Raw genomic sequence first — 22,359 nt, forward strand, 5'->3', positions numbered from 1 at the left:
TATTGAGGCTGGGAGGGTCATCTGTTGCTCGCTCAGATTTCGAGTACATTTGATTTGAAGCATGTGTCAATATCTGACGTCACATAAAAAATGCTTGTTCAAAGCATCTTCTGTATAAAATAGGATTCAGGTGGGTTGCCCTGAAGTCGTAAATGTAGACCTTAGACCATGGCCTGGGTGAGTTTGATAATCATTTGCTTAAGGGGTGTTGGTTGACTTTCGATAACTGCACTTAACTAACTTGTTATTCAATGCATCAACATCTATAAAAAGAAAATCCTGCTATGAGTAGATTTATCTTTTAATTTGTATACTTATATTCACTTCATCTTTTTCACTTAATTGGCTCTGTAATATCACTCATTGTCCTTGTCAAACACATTTACACAATTTATGGCTGCATCCTTATGCATGCTGCTCTGCTATTGGTCACCAGATGGTTTTCTGTACTACTATTGGACACTTGCTATTGGACACAACTGAAAGCATGCGTCCTCTTCTCATTGGAGATTGAGATTCTAATTGCTCCAAATGTTCAATGAGCTTTTATTAACTTTTAAGTTTTTACATACCATTAACCTAACATTTGATTCAAAGCCGTTTACAATCATAACCGTGTTGAAGATTATATTACATATTACCCAATTCAAACCCTTCATCCCCATGGTGGAGGTGACATAGGTGTTGTTGCTGTACCTCAGACAGTAGGACTAATCTACTGAACCTTTGCTATGAGTGGGGAATGACTCTCAATACACACACACAAACACAATGCATATTCTCAAAGTCTTTATTTTAACATTTTGTAACAACACAAACTGGCACCACTTCAGGTTAAATGGCCTCTTTTCTTCTTACTTCTTTTGTACAGTTGAACTTTCTGTACATACAATAACAAAGCAAAAAAAAAAAAAGTCGCTTCAAAAATGAAATAATTGACTATTAGTATATCTTCGAAATAACAAAATGAGGCGGGGGGTGAAGCCAGTTACTCTACAGACGCACTGACTGTTTCCAAGGAGGATAAATTCCTCACAGGTGAAGCATCGGATGGCCTTAAGTTCCAACCTCACCGTGGACGTGGGAATCAACGACCGATTGATTTCACGTTTAGGGAGAACAGGACCAAGGAGGGCTCTTGGAGCAACCACACGGCCGAGATAAAGGGGTCTTTAAGAGATGGTACAGCGCCTCCAAACCGCGCGGGCAACCCACCGCATTCAGGACAAATGGGGGCTTTAGTACCGTAGCTTATTAAGTTTGAGAACCAGAGTGTGAGACGAAGCCACAGCATAGAGTCTTAATTAGCTGGAACTCGTGCCAAAAATCACAGACCTTTGAAGAAAACAGTGAAAATACACCATTTCAGAAACCACTTAACGATTGCAGGGACTGAAGTGTTTGTCCGAGATTACTTTGTCACGACAAAACATGACTTCCTTATTGCAAATTCAATAGTTTAACTTCTGCTGGAGCAGACGGCACCCTCAAAAAAAGTATTTTGAATAGATTTACTCTGATGCCACACAAACACGTGGCATATGGTTATCTTCAACGACTCCAAATTTTCTATCCGAATTCAGTTTTCTTTTCACAGAGTGTTGGAGCACACCGACATAAGGAGTCATGCGTGTGCAGTAAGCAGTAGATGCAAAGTAATTTGGGTTAAAAAAAGGTACCTTGGGTTGATTTACTAAACTGACTGCTCCCCTTTACCCAGTAAAAGAATGCGCTGTGGAAGACATTCAGTGCTAAAGCATTGTGTTTCGTTTAAAGAGACGACAAAGACTACGGAGAAGTACACACACAAACACACCAAGCAGGAAAGGCCCCTGCTGTAATAGTCTGAAAAATAAATAAAAACCAACCTCCACCAATGATGGTAGCCGGTGCCTCAAGAGATTTCAACCAATCAAACGCAGACCTCTTGAGATCCCAGCCAATCAAGAGAGTACTGCGCCCTCGCCATAATCACACACCGATCTGTGTTCCACCCCGCTGGGTTTGCTTGCACTGGTGTTCATGGGGTGGGGGGGGGGGTGGCCAGGGCGACGGTTCAACTGATAGCGGTTGGAGATCAGATAGCCGAGCCCTTCTCGTTCAGCGATCCACGCGGGAGGTTCATTTAACCCGACCACCCGTCAATGCAGGGAGGGGGCCGCAACCAATGCTTAGTGCCAAGTTCTGGCTGCGGCCCCCGTAATCATGGTGCTCCGCCTCCGCGGCTCCCCCGGGTAAGGGCCACATTAAGCCCTTGAGATTGCCTTGGTCTGGATGGATAAGACTGCTGAGCCGAGCCTGCAGGCCGCCAGCGTCAGCGTGGATGGGAAACAGCAACACAACCCATGGTGGTTAATCAGACGCGGCAATAGGCCAGAGAACGAGCCGGGGAGAGACGGAAAAATAAGAGAAGGAGAAAGGTTGTGTTCTCCAAAGGGAAAAACAAAAAGTCCCATTAGCAAATCTTAAATTCTGAGGGAATAATTGAATGCATGAACTTGGGGCGGCCTGCTGTTTTCCCTTTCTCATTTTTTGCTGAAACAGGAACAAATCTGTGGTGGGTTGGAATTTGAACGGCCCATAAACGCACGGGTCTGGTGACAAGAGGCCGCCATGGAGACACTCTATGTATCATTCATCAGCGCCGAGGACAATCCCTTTATTATCTATCAACACATACTTTTGGACTTCCTTATACATAACTGGGAGGTCTACCCCCCCCCGCACCTCCTAGCTGCTTGGAACGCCGTTAACTCGCCAAAGGGGAAAAAGTCAAATGAAAAAATTAAAACTAATGAAAGCTTTAAAATGGAAAATAACAGGTCCTTCACTGCCGCCGTTGCCTTTTTGTTTTGTGTTTCGACACCAAACCCACCAGAGGGAGCCAGAGGGTTTAACGTGTGCTCCTCATATGGTGGAGTTCAGAGTTCATCAGCGCGTGCGTCTCCGCTGCCGGGAGTAGGGTCGGCTTGGTGGAGGGGGGGGAGGATTATGGCGTTGCTAGGCGGTTCCTGCCGCTGCTGGGGGAGTGGTTGCCGTAGGGATGGTGGCATTGAGACCCTTGCCACGGTGTCGCTGGCCGCCTCTTCTCCGACCGCTGCCAGTCTTGGGCTGAGGGTGGGGAGAAACATTCAACTTACTATTCATTAACGATTCAACAACCTTTCAACTCCAGTCATTGACGATGTAACAAATATTTACCTTTAGGACATTGACTCTTAGTCATTGACAAAGTAACAAACATTTATCTTTAGGACATAAACAATGTTACAAACATGAAACTTCCGTAACTTATGATGTAACATGCAGTTCTCATGCAACAGAATAATTAACTTTTTGTAATTCATGATGTAATAGAAACATTAACTTTTTGTCATTTACGATGGGACAGACTGGTTCACACTTTAAGTTTTTTATCTAAAATGACTTCCATGAGAGGCTGAGGACAATCAAAGCGTACAATGAATAGTAGAGTAGCTACAAAAAAAGTCTTAAAACTACACAATTAAAAGTGGGTAGTCAACGATAAGAATAGCACAATAAGGGACTCAATGTTTTCCCTCCAGGCCATGTGGGAAGCAGCAAAAAATAAAGATATGTTGCACAGATTCACAAAAGCAAGTAAAATAAATTCTATATGTTATACATACATATATATAAAAATATATATCGGCACTTTCCATTACCTTGGTCTCATTGTTGCCATCTTTACAATGCACCTCCTTATCCCCCTCTGCCCCAGTCTAACGCAGCATGTGGGAATAGAGGAGGGAGGAGAAAGGAGGGAGGAGAGAGGAGAGAGGAAGGAGAAGAAAGGAGAGAGAAGAGAGGAGGGAGGAGAGAGGAGGTGAGGAGGGAGGAGAGAAGAGGGAGAAGAGAGGATGCAAGGAGGGAGAAGAGAGGAGGTGAGGAGGGAGAAGGGGGGAGAAGAGAGAAGGGGAGGGAGAAGAGAGGAGGCGAGGAGGGAGAAGGGGGGAGAAGAGAGAAGGGGAGAGAAGAGAGAAGGGGAGGGAGAAAAGAGGAGGCGAGGAGGGAGAAGGGGAGAGAAGAGAGAAGGGGAGGGAGAAGAGAGGAGGTGAGGAGGGAGAAGGGGGGAGAAGAGAGAAGGGGAGGGAGAAGGGAGGAGGCAGAAGAGAGGAGGGAGAAGAGAGGTGGTGAGGAGGGAGAAGAGAGAAGGGGAGGGAGAAGAGAGGAGGTGAGGAGGGAGAAGGGGGGAGAAGAGAGAAGGGGAGGGAGAAGAGAGGAGGCGAGGAGGGAGAAGATAGGAGGCGAGGAGGGAGAAGAGAGGAGGCGAGGAGGGAGAAAAGAGGAGGGAGAAAAGAGGAGAAGAGAGGAGGTGAGGAGGGAGAAGGGGGGAGAAGAGAGTAGGGAGAAGGAGGGAGAAGAGAGGAGGCGAGGGGGGATAAGAGAGGAGGGAGAAGAGAGGAGGTGAGGAGGGAGAAGAGAGGAGAGGAGGAGGGAGAGGAGGAGAGGGGGGATAAGAGAGGAGGGAGAAGAGAGGAGGTGAGGAGGGAGAAGAGAGGAGATGAGGAGGGAGAGGAGGAGAGGCGAGGGGGCAGAAGAGAGGAGGCAAGGAGGGAGAGGAGAGGCGAGGAGGGAGAAGAGAGAATGAAGAAGAAAGGAGGCATGGAGCGAGAAGGGACCGTTGGAACAGAAAGGTATGTGATGGGAATTAAGTGAATGGTATTCAAAAATAATAGTGTATGTATGAATGAAATGTGTTTGGACCAGGGATTATACCAGGGAGAGAATGAATATTATTTGGTTAGGGCAGAGGGAGGGTGTGAGGTAGGACAGGAGAGAGATAGGAGTTAGCTGGAATATTTGGTAGCATGAGTTAGCAAGCGTAAGCTGTAAGCATTAGTTAGCTATTAGCCATAGATGGCGGTTAGCCGGAGTAAGACATCTCTTGGCCAGAATTGCCAATGGCCATAATGGCCAAGAGAATGTTTTCTTCCTGTATTACCGTTGAAAATCAGTCCCTGACATTTGTGAAAAGACTTGAATAAACTGAACTAACTTGAGTTTCTGTTTGTAGTCATGCATTGTGGAACTGAAACCACAGCTGTCCATCAACAACAAATCAACCAATCCGAAGCCTACCTGTGAGGAGGAGGGGCTTCCTGGTCTTGCCACGGTCCCGGTCTCGTCCGGTGTTGCTGTGCCCTCCTTCTTCTTCAGGGCAAGCATCTTGGCCTGCTGGGCCCGGGCCGCTTGCGTGTTCACCGCTTGGAGCAGCTGAAACACAACCGCCAATCAGAATTCAGAGTGAGCAACGGAACAGCCAATCAGAGTTGAGGGTGGGCTGATGATGATAATGATGCCATACATTCCAACGGGTACGACGACAGCGAAGGTGGGAGGGGGTTACCTTGGTGACGGTGCCCACAGCCTTGGTGCGGCCCTCCCTGAACACCAGCCGCTGGTCACAGTGCATGTACTCGGGGGTCTTGATGAAGCGGAAGTGGACCGTGGCCTTGTCGCCGGTACGCAGACAGTCCCTGTTCATGGTCAGGATGGTGGCCGTCTGCCTGATGCTCCCACAATGCACTGGGCCACACACAAACACACACACATAAACACACGTAAGTCAGTTATACACCTCCTGCTAGCCACCAATGTTGAAGCAGTAACATTCATAAACATTCCTTTTCTAATAAAATAATAAAATAAAACATAATAAGTGTTTAATATGCATGATTTAGATTAATTCAGATAAGATAATTGGTCGGATGAGTACTGTGATAAATGATAAACATTTAAATTAAGAATAAATACAGAAAAGAAAAAGACACAGAAACACTTGCGACTTAGTAGGTGGTGGCCTACATAAATTAAATGGACTTAGCACTCACCCATGGCCTGGTAGCGGGGGGAGATGGTGGTGGGATGGTGCAGCACCAGGATCTCAGCCTCAAACTCCCAGGTGGCCTGGGGGGTCAGCTTAGGAGAGATCATCACCATGCCCTTCCTTATCGACGAACGCTTGATCTGAGAGAGACAGAGACAGAAAGAGAGAGGGAGACACACAGAGAGAGAAAGCCAGAGACACACAGAGACAGAAAGAGAGAGGGAGACACACAGAGAGAAAGACAGAGACACACAGAGACAGAAAGAGACACACAGATAGAGAGAGAGAGAGAGAGAGAGAGAGACAGAGACAGAGACAGAGAGAGAGAGAGAGAGAGAGAGAGAGAGAGAGAGAGAGAGAGAGAGAGAGAGAGAGAGAGAGAGAGAGACAAAGAGAGACAGCGACAGAGACAGAGAGCGATACGAGAGAGAGAGAGAGGGACAAAGAAACAGATTAAATTGAGACTATACAATTAGACGCTGGATTAAATCCCATGTTTTCCCCTGCCTCTGACTCCCTCTACCTGCCCTACTCACCATTACACACTGCTCATGTCCTTTATAGCAGAGGTCCCCAACCTTGAGGTCGGGACCTGGTACCGGGTCGAATAATTAACGTCTTTTTTTTTTTATTTTGAAATGTGACTCAAAACCAAATCATTGATTAAGCTAGCCTTTTCAGAAAACGGTCATTGGTTTAATTAATTCAAAATAGAACGAGCATTGACATTGGCGCCTGGTAACCAATCGCACTGTATGCCTGCCACAACACATCTCAGCGCACGCTACAGCGAGGAACCATTTTGTCCGATAGTTCTACGATTCAGCGAGGGCACATTGTGATGGACCCCGGGCGGCGTCTGACCTTCTTGAGGGCGAAGGAGGCGGTCTGTCCAGCACGGACCTCGCGGACCGGCATGCGCTTGCGGTGGATGGACTTGACGGCTATGGGGATGAAGGTGCCCAGGGGGTCCGGGCCCAGCAGCAGGGTGTCGTTGAGGCGGATCAGGCCCCGTAACGTGGTGCCCGACACCACCGTGCCCACACCCTGAGACGGAGAGAGAGAGAGAGAGAGAGACATAGAGACATATAGAGAGACACAGAAACATAGAGGGGAGACAGAGAGACAGAGAGATACAGACACAGAGAGTTAAAAAACATCAGTTCCGGCTTCCAGCTCTGCCACAAATGCTACTTCTCCCCCGTCTCTGGAGGCCACTGTCACGGCAACGTCCACGGGGGCCAGTTGGTCAGTACATAAGCCTATCTAAAGTTCACATTTTGATAGATCAGCCACTCAGGTTCATAGCGTACTAGAGCATCACATAAACAGGTCCACGCAAAACTTGGCTGTTTTATAGAGTCATATACGTATTTAACTACCATAAAGGTGGCCCTATCTAAATCGCTGCCCAAAACAGGCCTCGTAATAATATAGGTGTTTTCTTGCGTGTCTGTGCGTGTGTTCAGCGAGAGGACCTGCACATGCATCAGGTATCAAATCGTCTGATGTGAGGTAGCTACAGGGATCTCGGTTAATTGCTGCGACTCTGTAGAGGCGCATAGAAATTCGATTTTGAACGGGTGAATCAGCTAGTCAGGCGGAACGCAACACAACATTCCCGGCCCCTTTCCTTTTACAGTGGATGAACAATCAAGACATGCGCAGGTTTGCACACGTTTCTGCAAAGACGTGCAATAGTGTCACATCTATCCATCCAAGGGCTTGGATCACCACAGATCAGGAACTCTACCTTCACAAATTCACATTGACACTCGCTGACCCACTGGAAGGATGGAGGGAATGAGTAACTATCCATCTGTGTTATCCTAGCGGTACAGAGTAGGTGTGTGTATATACAGGTGCGTGCGTGCGAGTGGTATCCTACCGGTACGGAGTAGGTGTCGTCTATCTGGAACTCGGCGGGCTCATCGTCGCTGTAGGCCGTCCTACATGACAGCAGGTTGAGGAACATCTTGAGCAGCTCCATGTTCTCCCCGGTCACATTGGAGATCTGGAAGATGGGACACATCCTGCACAAAGGAGGAAAAGGAGGAGGAGTGTAAATGCATTTATTCCTTTACTTCGTTCCTTTTCCTTCCTCCTAAATGTATCTTTATTCACATTCACATATATTCATTGTTATTCTTCAACTTTGCAGCTTCCCTTTCCGTTCTGGTATTGCACAAAAAGCAAGATATAATTAAAGTTTGATTGATTTACTCTTTTTCTCTCTTTCTCTCAAGTCCTACTTCTTCCCCTACATATTAATCCTTCCACTCTTTCTCTCTCTCTCCCTCCCTCCTCCTCCTCCTATCCCTCCTCTCGCCCTCTCTCTCTCTCTCTCTCCTCTCATCCCCGTCTCTCCACTCTTGATCTCTCTGTGCATCGTATGCATCGTCTCTCTGGACACGATGCACAGCAACGCTGCTTGCATTTGAAGAATGGCGTAAATGTGCACGGCTAGCATAAGCACCTCAACACTCAGTTTCACCCGTCATTATTGTTGACAAACAACGCACATGTCATACGTCACATAAGACGCTGCCGCTGTTGTATTACATGTCATGCTTCTGATGCCAGTGTCATGCTATGTAAAAGCACACACGGTGGCACCATATTGCGCCTTTGTTTAGTTCTGTGTGAAGAGACAAAGCCAGGGTACTGCCCAATCTTCTTTAGGGCGATATTGTTGGATCTCTGTGTAGTGGGGGTTTGATCTCTCCCTCACCTCTCAGAGCTGAAGTTGGATGCGGTGACGATGACGTCGTCTTTGTTCTGGACCAGGACGGGGATTTTCCTGCAGCCCGGTGACTTCAGTAGTCTCTGTAATAGCTTTAGCGTCTCTGGAAGAAACCAAACAAACAACGCACCAACATTAAACAAACCACAAGTATGCACAATGAAAACGCCTATAATCAGGCAATAGTTTGAGGAGAGCCATTATAATCCAACAACATTGTTTAGCTTTGTGATAAAACTTTTGCTGATGTCAAGACAGGCTCGCATAAACCCTGCAGCTACATCGCTGAGGCGTGCGTCACCTTGTGGTAAGGTCAATATACCGGTACATTCCTGTGTTTGACCAATTATCAAACCTGTGAACAGGGTGACACCAGCCCCACCCTATTGTGAATGGGTTGGTATGTGTAGGTGTTTGGGTGTACCTTGGAGAATGTTGGCGGGGCACATGTCTATCTTGGTGACCACCACGAACACAGGCACGTTGAGGGCCAGCGCCAGGCCCAGGTGCTCCTTGGTCATCCCCACGATGCCTGCATTACTGCCCACCTGGGGGAGGGCGACAGAGAGAGGGGGGGGGGTTCAAGTATTGTTTACCTCCACATTGACCTCTCCGAAACCAACCTATCACATTGTAGTCTGATTTTGACTGGGTTTTGATTTTTGACTGTGAGAATAATATGATGATAATATGAAGTAGACTGCTTGATTGCGGAATAATTCCTAAACATACATGCTACCACTCTGCCAGACGGAAATAGAAAAAAAAACAATGGGAGATAACGTAGTTATGCTTCTTCGAACATCCAGAACTATTGAGATTCTGGCAATTACGTTGTGACGATTCTACCTGGCGACTCAGGCCAGCCTAGTGCCAGGCGGCCTCCAACGCAAAACACAGCTCTACAGCCGAGGCAGACGGGTGGTACGGACAGGATGGAAACAGAGAACACAACACAAGGCCAGGGCTCACCATGAGCATGCAGAAGTCGGGCATGTGTCCCGTCATGCCGAACACGGTGGTCTTCAGGTACTTCTCGTGGCCCGCCAGGTCAATGAAGGTGATCACCTTGGAGGACCGCTCGCAGATCTTGGTCCAGTCTAGACTCCCCCCATGGCTGTCGGGTTTGTTCACCACCTGGAACAACACCAGAAATATTGATACACTGTCGGGGATTCCTGTGTTTGTGTTTCGGTGTAGTGCGGTGTGTATGTGTATAAAAACAGTACAGTTTCTGAAGTTAAGTAATTCAGTTTTATTAAGTACATTTTATCTTAACACTTCCTACTCTGGTGGTCTTAATGTATTCCTGTTGATACTCTGGTTGCTTTGTGTTTGAGAGCCCTACCTGTCCATCACCATCTTCTCTGCTTGGTATTTTCTACTCTGCTTGGTTGTTTCTTCACCAGCCCTAACTGTCCACCCTATCCTCTCTCTGGCATCTTCTACTCTGCCTGGTTCTGTGTTCAATACCCCTACGTGTCCTGCATATCTTCTCCTCTGGTATCTTCTAGTCTGCCTGGTTCTGTGTTCAGCACCCCTATCTGACCCTCATGTGTCTTGTACCCTTGGTGGTGCTGCCTCCGAGACCCCTACCTGTCCCTCCTGGTCGAAGCCCAGGATGTCGTTGCCCACGCTGCTGGTCCTGCCGCTCTCCATCTCGTGTTTGTGCCTGAAGAGCTTCTGCCGCGCAAAGCCACGGCCGTTGTCCAGCTCCCCGTGGGTCAGCACCCCCAGCAGGGTGCTCTTACCTGCGTCCACGTTGCCCACCACCGCCACCCTGAAGGCGGGAATGAGAGGCGCAGAATGAGAGTCAGAGAAAGAGGTATAGACGGAATACACAGAGAGAGAGATATGGACGAGAGGACAGACACACACAGAGACGGACACAGAGACAGAGACGGAGAGAGACAAAAACAAGACGATAGCGAGAAAATAATGTGGTTGCCTTTGCATGTATCTGTTGCCTTGGCAACTACAATAGTTGCGTTTGTGGGCGGACCCTCCGAAGATAGAGCGTACCTGACTTCCAGGAAGTCCAGCTCGCCGACACGCCGCCGTATGAGGTAGTCGCGGATCCTGCCGCCGGCCTCGGTGCGCTCCCGCAGGAAGATGAGGTCGGCCTCGATCTGCTCGCACAGCGACCTCACCGTAGCCGCCGAGGCCTCCATGTCCTTCTCATCCAGGCCGTAGTCTCCCCCGTCTGGGAGAGAGGGAGGGGAGGAGAGGGTTAATGAATGCTCTGGCATATCACACATGTCATGACAGGCTAGCATAAGCTCTGCAGCTACATCGCTGACTTGTGCGTCATCTTGTGGTAAGGTCAATATACCGGTATATTCCTGTGTTTGACCAAATTATCAAACCTGTGAACAGGGTGACACCAGCCCCACCCTATTGTGAATGGGTTGGTATGTGTAGGGAGGGGAGGAGAGAGGGTTAATGAATGCTCTGGCATATCACACATATTTAGTCCCAACACACCTACTGTTGATCAATGCGGCACGTAAACATTTAGTTGTACAGCACTTAATCACAGTTTTGGTTCCGAAGGGCTTCACAGGCGTACATTATACCCCTCTAAAACGCTTGAAGTAAAAACTCCCCCCGAAACCGAGAGGGAAGAAACCTTGAGAAGGAACCTAGAAGGGGAAGCCTCCTTTCAGGGATGGATAACGAGTGCTATAGGTGCCAAATGGGCAGACACAATGGAAGCATAAAAAGCCAAAGCAAAGGTCAGTAATACAACGTTGTCAGAAAATAATATGATGTGATAGATGTGAAGTGGTTGTGTGTGCTAGTTGGCCATCAAACTGTCATGCTTGACATTTCATCTGTGTGTGTGGGGTGCGGGGTTCCTTTTCAGGTAGTAAGGTATTAGGACGGCTGCCCGTCCCTAGAAGTGCAACCTGGGTGACATTCTGAACTCCATCCCCTCATTCCAGTCCCGCATTAAAACCATAACCGAATCTGCATTCTACCGACTCCAAACCATCCCCAGACGATGGCCATCACTCTCAGACTCGTGGGCAGAGACCCTCATCTTTGCCTCCTCCTATCACCGCAACAGAGTTCTGTATGGGGTTCCCAGAAGAACCAAGGACAGGCTTCAGTGAATGATGAAAAAGACTGTTGTACTAATGAAGGAGGAGATTATCAAAAGAGGCTGAGTGACTTGTGTGAATTATTTATCATTCAAGTCATTATCCAGAGACTTCCAGTGATTCCAGTCAATGACTTCCAGTCAATGACTTCCAGTCAATTTAGCAGGTATTTCAAATCCTTGGGCATCTTGCTCAAGGATGACTATACTACTTCCCTTTGAACGGTCATGCATATGGTCTATGTCATGTGTGTACTATGCACTGGCTTCTAGTTTGCCATTTTAGAGATTGGTAACATTTAGTTTATATCGTTGCAAATATTGAGTGCATGGTGGAATAACTGCCCATTCACCTAGCAGCGGTTTCCTGTTTCCAGTGTGAGAACATTAGGTCAGCAGCACTAGTGTGTGCCAGGGGTGATGACATCTGGGCTTGTCTGTCCAATCAGGCCGGCAACGACAGTACAAAACTAAGCCAGCATGCAAAGTCTGCTATTGAGCGTGCTAGAACTACCAGCCCAAAACTCATTTTCCTTGTAGTGTTTGAATTTAAGCTGAAACAAGGGGGTCACTTAAACTTTAAAACAACTCATATTTGTTATATACAAGTTAATGTCTGCGTTTTTGGCACCTACAACATCCATCCCTGGATGGAGAGGGAATAAGTCCTTCTAAATGTTTCTCCCACTCCTTTCCAGACTAAATTATATGCTGGGTTAGGGGCCTAGGGCTCAGAGGTTAGGTTGCTTGAAGTTGGCCTATGTGAACTGGAGTCCTTTAAGACCGAAACTGCGGTAATAATCCGTACAAATAATCCTCCACCCGGCGATGGAAGAGCAAGCTAGCAGTTAACTAACAGTTACTGCGTGGAGGAGGACTTCAATCAGAGACTCTTTTCAAAAGTGACATTTGACCCCGGCCACGCCACGCTATGGTCAGACAAGCTGCTGAGCAGGGCAGAAAATAACCCCAGCTGTCAACAAAGGCCCTAGGGTGGGGGTGTATGTGGGCCGTTGTAAATCGGGTCAGGCTACGTCGCTTTTCACACTAAAAAGCAGACAAATAGACCCGGTGGACACAGAGAATCACTGGGGCGACAGCGGGGTGAAATACAGCCCTTTGACTGCTACGCACAACTGTGGTCCTGTCATGTTAACATGTAAAGTCATGTCAACTCTGGACTGCTTTTATCATGGCCAATAAACAGGCCACAGTCAAGATTATAATTTTTATTTTCACGCCCAAATAGACTTGAGTCCTTTCAGAAGCAAACGAAAAAGATTCTGCCCTGCTGCATTCCTCGCTCTGTGTGCTTTGTTCCATTGAAACAGTACGATTCCATTTATGTTTTTGAGTCACGCTACAAATATGAAGCCAAATTCTGTTTTCCGTTTAGGTTCGGGGTGTTGTACAGTTTGACCCTGTAAGGCCCAAATGAGACTGAAACAGTGATTAAGTTCTATACATAGAAAATGTACTTTACTAGAATATATTGGACATGTACAACAACTTAAAACTGATTTGGAAGTCGTTTGAGTCGTCAAAGACAGAAATATTTAGAATCAACCCGTGTAGGAGACTCTGAGGAAGGTTTGACTATGGGGCTGCTGGGGTCATATGACCTTTGTTTATACTGGGGGGCATGCAGTCACCAAATCCACCCAAATCATGTGAATTCCATTCCTTTTAACAGCGCACTCTTAAAATATAACTATATATTATATACTATAAAACTAACAAAAACAATACTGACTTTATAGTTTGTGGTTTGTAATGTGCCCCGTAATGTATTGTATTTATTTTTTCAATTAGAAGTGGCAGAATAAAATGGGCTCAAAAACCTCTAATATTGTGATACGAAAAAATCAATAATAAAATATTGGTTTCATATCAATCTCAGAAGGATAGCGCAGTCAATACACATACCAAAGGTAACAACAGGAGCTTATCAACACCAGATATTCAAATATATTCACAGATAAGCATGGAAAGGTTATCATAATATATTATATCAAAATTAGGGATTGTCAATCTATCATAATTAGGGATTGGCCAATAAAATATATTCCATATCAATCTCAAAAGGATGCGCAGCCAATAAAAATACCAACGGTAACAACAGTAGCTTATGAACACCAGAGATTAACATATATTCACAGATAAGCATGTAAAGGATTGGGTGTCAAACTTTTATCCAAAGAGACATACAGTGATGTTTTAGGGATAAATGCGGCGCAGGTAGGAGTAATGGCATCTGGCCCCAGGCCTTTTACAGGGCGACTGCATACACTGTAATCTAACCCAGAGCCTTTTGAAGGGAGGTCAAACATTCTATCCAGTGGAAGACCTTTCCTGTGCCCCCCTGGCACAGGAAAGATAGCAGGTGAAAAGTTAACGTCCTCACCTGAACCCATTCCGACCACGTAGATGGTTTCCCCGCATCCTTCATCCATCCGCTCCCTGAGTTGACGTAGTAACGAGTCATACTGGTCCCCCGACGGACTGACCAAGACTAACTGAATGATAAACAAATAGGAGAAGAATAAACAATGATAGTACAAATTCAAACCCTGTACAATTCGTCTTTTGAAAATCACAAAACAATAATCAGGCAAGTTGTTGTGGGTTACTGTGGACTAAAGGGGAGGTCAACTATGAAGGGGTCATATTAAACTGAAGACTCCTTTTAAGTGAACAGGGATAAAAGGTTTTAACCTCAGTGGCAGGTGAGGCAGTGTTGTGTTGACCACAGCTGCCACTGTAGCTGCATCGACATACGTGTCACTTTTTGATCATTTGCAGACACTGCAAAATGCAACGTGTCAATGCATCTTCCATACAATGCATTTCCAAAGCCATTGCAGCGCATTCAACGTGTGCAATTTAGATTTTTCTTAATAGCAGCGGAATGTCTGGGGATGTCAATCTAAACCAAAAGCAGGGGCCTACCTTACTACTGAAATTTAAATGATCCCCGGACTCGCCGTTGGTCCCCTCGCCGTCTTCGAAGCCCTCTCCGTCGGGCAGGTCGTCCCCAAACCCTGGGTCTGGTGCGAACATGCAGGCGGGTACTATGGACTCCACCGGCATGGCGTCTGGGTCGATCCCTGGTTCTTTCGCAGTTAATAACGACATTTCCCGGACCTTGATAGTATAAACCATGCAAAATGAAACCAAAAAAAATACAATTTACACACCACTATTAGCACACGGCCATTAGCCGAGAGGTTCCACAGCAAATAGCTAAAATGCTAACTTAGCCACCAGATTGCCTTGCTTCAGTTAAAGCACAGGCTTATCTGAAAATAACGTCATTTTTGTAATAAGCTGAATGTTATTATCAATACTAATAAAGGTCATAATTCATATTGCCATACCAGTTTGCACAGGCTAACTTTGGTTGTTTGGTTGTGAGCGACGATGTGTTTGTGTTTCATGTAGGACACGCCCACCACAAAGCGGTGACATTTGATTGGCTTGAGTCGCAAAAGTCCAGCCACCTTTTTCCCAAGCTTTAGAAATGACTCCTACTTCTAGACAGAGTTACAGACAATACTAAAGTACATATGGATCTACTTGACTGAGTCATTCAACATCAGACGACTTTAGACTTAATTACTGCTTTAAATATATCTTCAATATATCCTGTAGTTTAAAAAAAGGTAGCATTGACTAGAGACTTGAAGGATAACTTTGGAATATTTTAACCTGGACCTTATTTCCAATCATTTTGGGTCTAAGGGATGAATGAGGAAAACAATTTTTGAAATTGTTTTATGAAAAAGGGTTTGGAAAAGGGCTGCAATGTAATCCCGTGGGGCAAACGCGTCCTGTCAATGCACAGTTTGTTCTGTTAAAGTGCTTGTTTCTGGCACTGAATTAATCAGATTGCATTATTACATAATGGAAAGGATCCCTACAGGGAAATACTACTTTAGAACATTCCTTTAGTTTGAGTTTTTGCATGAAGAGTTAGAACGGGAGTAATGGCTGGAAGAGGAGAGTTGAAGTCGATTTGAGATTATAATGACAAGACACTGCAACAACGAGATTTCAGAGTGAGACTTCTCCTTGTGTGAGACTTGGTTTGCCACAATAACAGATGCACAATATAATAATAATAGTAATGAAAAAAATGAATGCAATAAAAAGAACACAATGCCATCTTGACGTGATGCGAGTGCCATTGCTAACAGAGTCCCTTTAAATTACTGAAGAGTGAGAGCGTGCATGCGCTCTCACTCCAAGAGAGTGCATTTATGCCATAAATAAATGTTTATTGGTAGAATTCCCTCCAGTGGACAGAACGTTTAATAGTTGCATTGGCAATGCAGCCTGTGTGTACTATAGAATGGCCAAGTCACGCCCCTTCCGGTAGAGCCCATGGGACCTATGAGATCGAAAAATATGAATGGGTTTCAATGGAGAGAAAGTAATTATTTTCTGGTCCCAGTCATTATATGCCCTGGATTACACATATGTTGTTTTTGGATTTAAATGATAATTTTTCATGTCAAGAGTTTGACCGTTTATTGTGTAATTGTTCAGTTAAAGGCTGTAGAGAGAACACAATGAGAAAGACTACACGTCTCGTATGTGACGTCACGCTCCCTGCGACTGGCGTGGAGCGTCAAGACCGACAATCTCGCCATCGGCATAACTGAAACTTACTTATTTTAAGCACATGGGCTACCATACATAGCCACTAGGAAGTAGGATCAAACACATAAACTGTAATTACTATACATAGCCACAGGGGGGGGGGCAGGACCCGACATATAAGCTGCAATAACTATTCCAGCCACAGATGGCAGCACCTTTAGACAGGTGAGGAGGGCGGAACCAATATGACACATTGGACACGCCTACTCGGTATTAAAAAAGGGCCTGGCGCCAACGAAATCAGAAACATCCGGCAGTCCATACTAGGGAGTTAGGTACAGAGGGCTGCTGTTTGTCGCTCACACGCGTGTCCATACAATTCCCCTCCTTTTGCTTCATAGTTACCATACCGAAATACTTATCGAAACAAATAAAGTGAGTTAAAAGTGATCCGGATTAGACTACTTTCTTCAAGAACGCAACAAAACTTATAATGTTTTTCAACTCTTTCGATGCTGTTATCCTCCCCTTGAAAAAAAGCGGTGAAGTGGAGCAGAGAGATCGCCATGTCTGTACCAGAGTGGTGTGATGTATGTCATTCGCGTCGAGAGCAGCAAGGGGCTGTAGTTCACGAAGCGGCCTCACACAAAACCTAACATTATCAAACTTCTTCGCGAATTGCTTTAGTTTTCTTTGCAGAAAAAATGATCATTTAAATCCACAAACAACATATGTGTAATCCGGGGCATATAAAGACTGGGACCAGATAATAATTACTTTCTCTCCACTGAAACCCATTTATATTTTACGATCTCTTAGGTCCCATAGGCTCTACCGGAAGGGGCGTGACTTCGCCACTCTATATATCGCAACAGTATGGTTCCGGAAGTAAAAATCCCATTAATTTTCTCTCCATAGAGGGTTTGATTAAGAGCCATATTTTCGTAACCATCCAAAGTATACTTACCACTTACCGTTATATTGTGAAACAATTGTAAATGCTCCTACAGAAGCCACATTTTAAAGACTTGAACATGTAGTTTTTCGAAAAACATGTTTTGTTCGCGATGCCATTTGAAACCACCTACTACTACTACACTACCAACAACCCTTAAGTGTGACACGACGTCTTTGATTGGTGGACCATGCTGTTAGCATGGAAAATTAACCCACAGCTTCAAAGTCAGGCTGTCGATGATTGCTTGTGATCACTTCACACTAGTATTGATATACAAAGTGAACAAACATTTCAACACAAATATAAATCCAGACCGCCTGCTGCGGCCATCTGACCGACGCAGACTCCTATCATTTGTATACACTAATACATTGAGTTTATTAATAAGTTACGTTTTATATTTGCTACTGCTGAAGTGCAAATAATTAAGTTAATTATTAAATTGGATTTTTGGTGTTTGTTTCCCTTGTGTCATCTAAAAGTACTAAAAAAGGATCACAGAATTGGGGAAATGACTTAAACAAATGACATCAGGTTTATAACTGACTTTATGTGGAGGTGTTCTAAGTTCCCTGGACGATTGTGAAACGAAGCCAAGCTTCCAACTTTCCTGATTGGTCGTTTTTACAACCCCTCACCGATTGGTTGCGTCCACCCTGACTGCACCGTATAACACCCCTCACCTGTGGCCAGATAGTTTCCTCTCATCATCTCCAAGTGAAGACAGCAAAAATGGTGAGTGATTTACATAACATATGTACATACAAAGTGTATATTGACAATATATACTAATTGATCAACGAGCCTCTAGGTGGAGCCTATGTTTTATGCACACTTTAACTTATTTTCATGGTTGCTATACATATTTTATGTCTATTTTCCTTTGTAGCTAATGGTATACCATAATGACAAATGTCTGACTGTTATAATGGTAGGTTATGCCTGTTTATATTGTTTTGGAGTTATTTTACAATCAGAAAAAAATAAGTTAAAAAGAGCTATAAGAAGTTAGGTAGCAGTTAATTTCTCTAATTCCATTGTTTATTTAATATTATATAAAAAATAATCAGAGTTTCTAAAGCTTATTAGGAATAATGGAAAGCAAAGCAAATTCCAATGAGGTAAATTACGTTATTGTATATCCGCTGTGTCTCAATTATCTTATCTTCTCACGTCGCTTCTGATAGTGCAAGTCCAAACGTCTGCTTACTACAGATATGACCCTGGAACCCTGCTACAGAATTCTCAGTGTCTTTCGCTATTGGTAACTGCAAATGTATCCCTGTCTATCTCTTTTAATATTGGTCACCACAGAGTTGACTGAAAAGTTGCTGTTAACCATTACCCACTTGTAAAAAAAAAAAAGATCAAATAGCATTGATCCGAGTAAGAGCGGAAGACAGTTGGATCTTATCTCTGCCTAAACATCTGACAATCTGAAGATCCCCAAATGAATGAAGCCAGTGTTCTAAGCAGCATCTGTGTAAATGATTAAACAAGAATCGTTCCAGTAACGACCACCCAGCATAAAAGACACCATGGTGAACATGAAGACAGTATGGCTACTTATCTATGTTGGCCCGCGCACATGTGTGTGGACACACACACATGCAAACACACTTTAATTTACACAAACATGGATACACACACATACGATTATGCTCGACCTTCACCTTCACACAGTTATACGCACACATGCACTCAAACATATGCAAATACACTCCCATATTCAAAAGCACTTATACATAAACACACACACACACACACACAAACACAGTGCTACACATGAAGTGATACGCACACTCATAAACACACACCGACATATATACACACATCTAGGTATAGATTTTATTGTTTTACTGTGTACTCATGATAACCATGCCTCAACCATCAAACATTTACAGGCTTTACTGTTGTAATCCCCCCAACCCTGAATCCTAAAATGTAGATATTGGTAACTCTTCAGTAATAAAAAAGGGTTTAAGGTGGCAGTGAATCCAAAAGCCTTGGTAGTCAAGGCTGATCCTGATATATCAGTGTTGACTGTTAGGAATGATAGGTAGGTAACTCGGGCGGAAGGTAGCCCACAGGTTATAGAAACAAACTTGAGTAACCCAAAGATTGATGGTTCAATTCCCTAGCCAGATGGATGATCTGGCAGAAGGACATCTTCTTAGAGTCAATATCAGACACAAGCTCCTTCCATAGTGGTCGCTGTGCTCTTTCACATGGTTTGGATTTTGGGTATGGGATTGGTTGTGTGCAGGATTAATAAGGGAGTATTATATTTATTTCACATTTATAAAGATCCATTTGAAGCAGGGACATAGCAGCATTTCTACATTTTTCTGATATGATTTGAGTCAGGGGAGGGCAGAATGATTTAATCTAAAAGAAAAAAAATCCTTCATCCAGATTTCAACCATAACATTTATTTTCTTGGATGACTTTAGTTCTCAACTAAAGTTAATCCTCTGAGACCTTTCAGCATACAAACCATTTACAAAACTTAAAGTTAGTTTTATTCAAACCCAAACTGAAAAGTGACAAAGGAAACAACAAAATCAACTCGTCAAGCCTTCCCGAACTTCTATGTATCTAGTGAATCTAGTTTTACTGCTCAGAATAAGGGTCTGGCAGACACAGATCATTCAAGTCTGTCCTACTCTATTAATATAATACATTTGATTTGATGCAATTGAAATTCTGATGGAAATTCAGTAGCTTAATCGGGTTCAAAGCATCTCTTCTCTCTGAGAATACTTTTGGAAATTATCCATGACAAAATCAAGCGGAAATAATCAGAAAAGTTACTAAAGTTCAACTCACTTTCAGACAGAACACTAACTGTTCCAATCCGTCCATGAGCAGTGGGACAGTGTGTGCGATTGTACTTACTTTACAATCTGGGATCAAAGATCAAAAATATGTGTTTTTTTCTTTTTGGGTTCACTGCCGCTTTAACTTTTGAATGATAACTGTAAACTCCAACCTTGGTGTAAGGCGTAAGTGACCTTGTAACTGACACACACACACACACACACACACACACACACACACACACACACACACACACACACACACACACACACACACACACACACACACACACACACACACACACACACACACACACACACGCATACACACAGATGTTGAAATTCTGCCCGACACTCTGTCGCTCATGTTACCTGACAGCAGATGTCTATACGCAATTGAAGGAGCATATCAAATAAATTAAAAGGACATTCATGTCACCTGTCATTTCAGAAAGTCTCGGACATGACCTTCAAGGAGGGGGCGGAGTTTAAGATCCGGTTGAAGCCTAATGATGATGGAAACAGGTGATTGAGGATGCAGCTACAATATAAATAGGCCCTACATGTTAAAATGTGTATAAGTAACAATAACATTAAATAACATCATACATTCATTAATTATTAACTGTGAACAGCGTATTAGGCTACTAATATTTAAATTAGGCTTTTAAGCTAATATCAATACACAAGTGATATTATTTTTGTATTAGAACATCGTGCTATTAATTAAAACACTTATGAACGGGGGGCACCCTTTGGATTATGCTAAAAACAGTATTACAGAAAAAGTGATGCTATAAAAGTTATGCTATAAGACGTTATTATAGTGAAACTATTTTCTCCATAGGCCATTTGTATAACATATTGTGGCACACGCCCCATACTTTGCAGGCTATCGTCTATCCAGCCTGTTCTCCTTCACTGTCCCCCTTTATACCCCTGTAGGTTCTCCATCAATGTTGGTCACGATTCGAACAACATCGCACTGCACTTCAACCCGCGGTTCGACGAGAGTGTGATCGTCTGCAATTCCTTGTCGGGCGGCAGCTGGGGGGAGGAGTACCGGGAGGATTCCCTGTCCTTCAACCGCGGAGAGGAGTGCAAGGTGTGTACAGTGTGTGTGTTTACAATGTGTGGATACACAGGGTGTTTTTACAATGCATGTGTGTTTGTGTGTGTGTGTGTGTTTGGTTGTCCCATTGCTTGTAAGGGTTTACCGCCCACTTCTCTATGAGCAGAATGATTAAAATGGCCTATTTTTCAATAGTACACTCATACATTTCAGTTTAAATATTGATGTATCAATATTGTCCAGAATCTATCTGTAAATGCCTTAGAGACGAGATAGCTCATTTCCTTCTTGTTCACCACAACCAATAATAAGCCATTAAAATGTCCTGTTGGTAGGCCAAGCTATAAAATGACATCAGCGTGTAAACATAGTTTAGTAGACACCAGGGCCTATTAGGCTGGTACACTTGTTTACTTTATCATATGGTAGGCCTACATCCTTCTTTAGCTATTTAATCTGTTTGTGGCTGTTGCCTGAAGGATATGGGCTGGGTAAAGTTTGTCTAGTAAACACTGCCCTATGCTTCCTCTTTACGCGACACATATCCACTATCACTCTACCTATAGTCATTACATTGAGGTGAGGGTTAGGTTTATGAGCTCATAAAGTAGTATGAGCTGGGAACCAGATGTAGCCTTTATCTGCCAGATATATGTTGGATGTCAAGATGGGTTGATAATATTTCTTTCTTTCTACATACCTTATCAATCCCTTCCTTCTTTTCCTTTGCCCTCTCTCCTTCATTCCTTCCTTCCATCCTTCCCTCCTTGTCTTCTTAACTTTGGTCACTTGTTAATATTTAATTTATTCCTTTTCATTCTCCCTCCCTCTCCTTCATCCCTCCCTCCCATACCTCCTTACCTCCCACCGTTCCTTCCTTCGTGCCTCTCTCCCACTTTTCCTTCCATTCATCTGTCCCTTATCCCTCCCTCGATCCCTCCCTTCCATCCATCCTCCCTTCCTCCCTCCTCAGTTCTACATCAACTTCACCATGGAGTACTTCTTCATCAAGCTTCCGGACGGTTCCACCATCAGCTTCCCCAACCGCCTCGGAGACATAAAGTACAAGTTCTTTGAAGTCGACGGTGATGCTAGGATCGTTGGAATCAAGATCAAGTAGTGGATCACCCTCCCATCGGCCCTGTTTCATTAATAAAGTCTCTATACATATTTTCCAGTCTTACATTGTAGTTAACAGAGTCTGCCTGAAG

The 22,359-nt window shown here is 44.4% G+C and overlaps 2 protein-coding genes across 2 annotated transcripts; one reads left to right on the forward strand and one right to left on the reverse strand.

Moving 5' to 3' along the window:
- Nucleotides 1-774: 774 nt before the first annotated feature.
- Nucleotides 775-15,144, reverse strand: gtpbp1l (GTP binding protein 1, like). Its single transcript, XM_079730543.1, has 14 exons — nt 15,075-15,144; nt 14,647-14,841; nt 14,102-14,213; nt 10,617-10,797; nt 10,191-10,374; nt 9,567-9,731; nt 9,019-9,142; nt 8,583-8,697; nt 7,740-7,884; nt 6,716-6,898; nt 5,856-5,991; nt 5,372-5,550; nt 5,104-5,238; nt 775-3,111 (listed from the first exon to the last, which is right to left on the reverse strand). Exons 1-14 carry the CDS (start codon nt 15,132-15,134, stop codon nt 3,001-3,003), a joined length of 2,025 nt encoding a protein of 674 aa, XP_079586669.1. The 5' UTR covers nt 15,135-15,144; the 3' UTR covers nt 775-3,000.
- Nucleotides 15,145-18,795: 3,651 nt separating this feature from the next.
- On the forward strand, nt 18,796-22,268 carry lgals2b (lectin, galactoside-binding, soluble, 2b; the record flags this gene model as incomplete). The annotated part of the gene is made up of 4 exons (XM_079730334.1): nt 18,796-18,813; nt 20,528-20,601; nt 21,022-21,181; nt 22,122-22,268. 4 exons carry the CDS (start codon nt 18,796-18,798, stop codon nt 22,266-22,268), a joined length of 399 nt encoding a protein of 132 aa, XP_079586460.1.
- Between the last annotated feature and the right edge of the window lie 91 nt (nt 22,269-22,359).

Source organism: Pollachius pollachius (genome assembly GCF_949987615.1).
Source record: "Pollachius pollachius genome assembly, chromosome: 2".
NCBI classification, from domain to species: domain Eukaryota; kingdom Metazoa; phylum Chordata; class Actinopteri; order Gadiformes; family Gadidae; genus Pollachius; species Pollachius pollachius.

Coding starts and splice junctions, on each gene's coding strand:
- gtpbp1l (XM_079730543.1), bottom strand. CDS start 15,134: ATGAAACACAAACACATCGTCGCTCACAACCAAACAACCAAAGTTAGC. Junction 6,899..7,739: donor ACGACACCTACTCCGTACCG/GTAGGATACCAC, acceptor TCTCCGTCTCAG/GGTGTGGGCACGGTGGTGTC. Junction 5,992..6,715: donor CCTCCTTCGCCCTCAAGAAG/GTCAGACGCCGC, acceptor TGTCTCTCTCAG/ATCAAGCGTTCGTCGATAAG.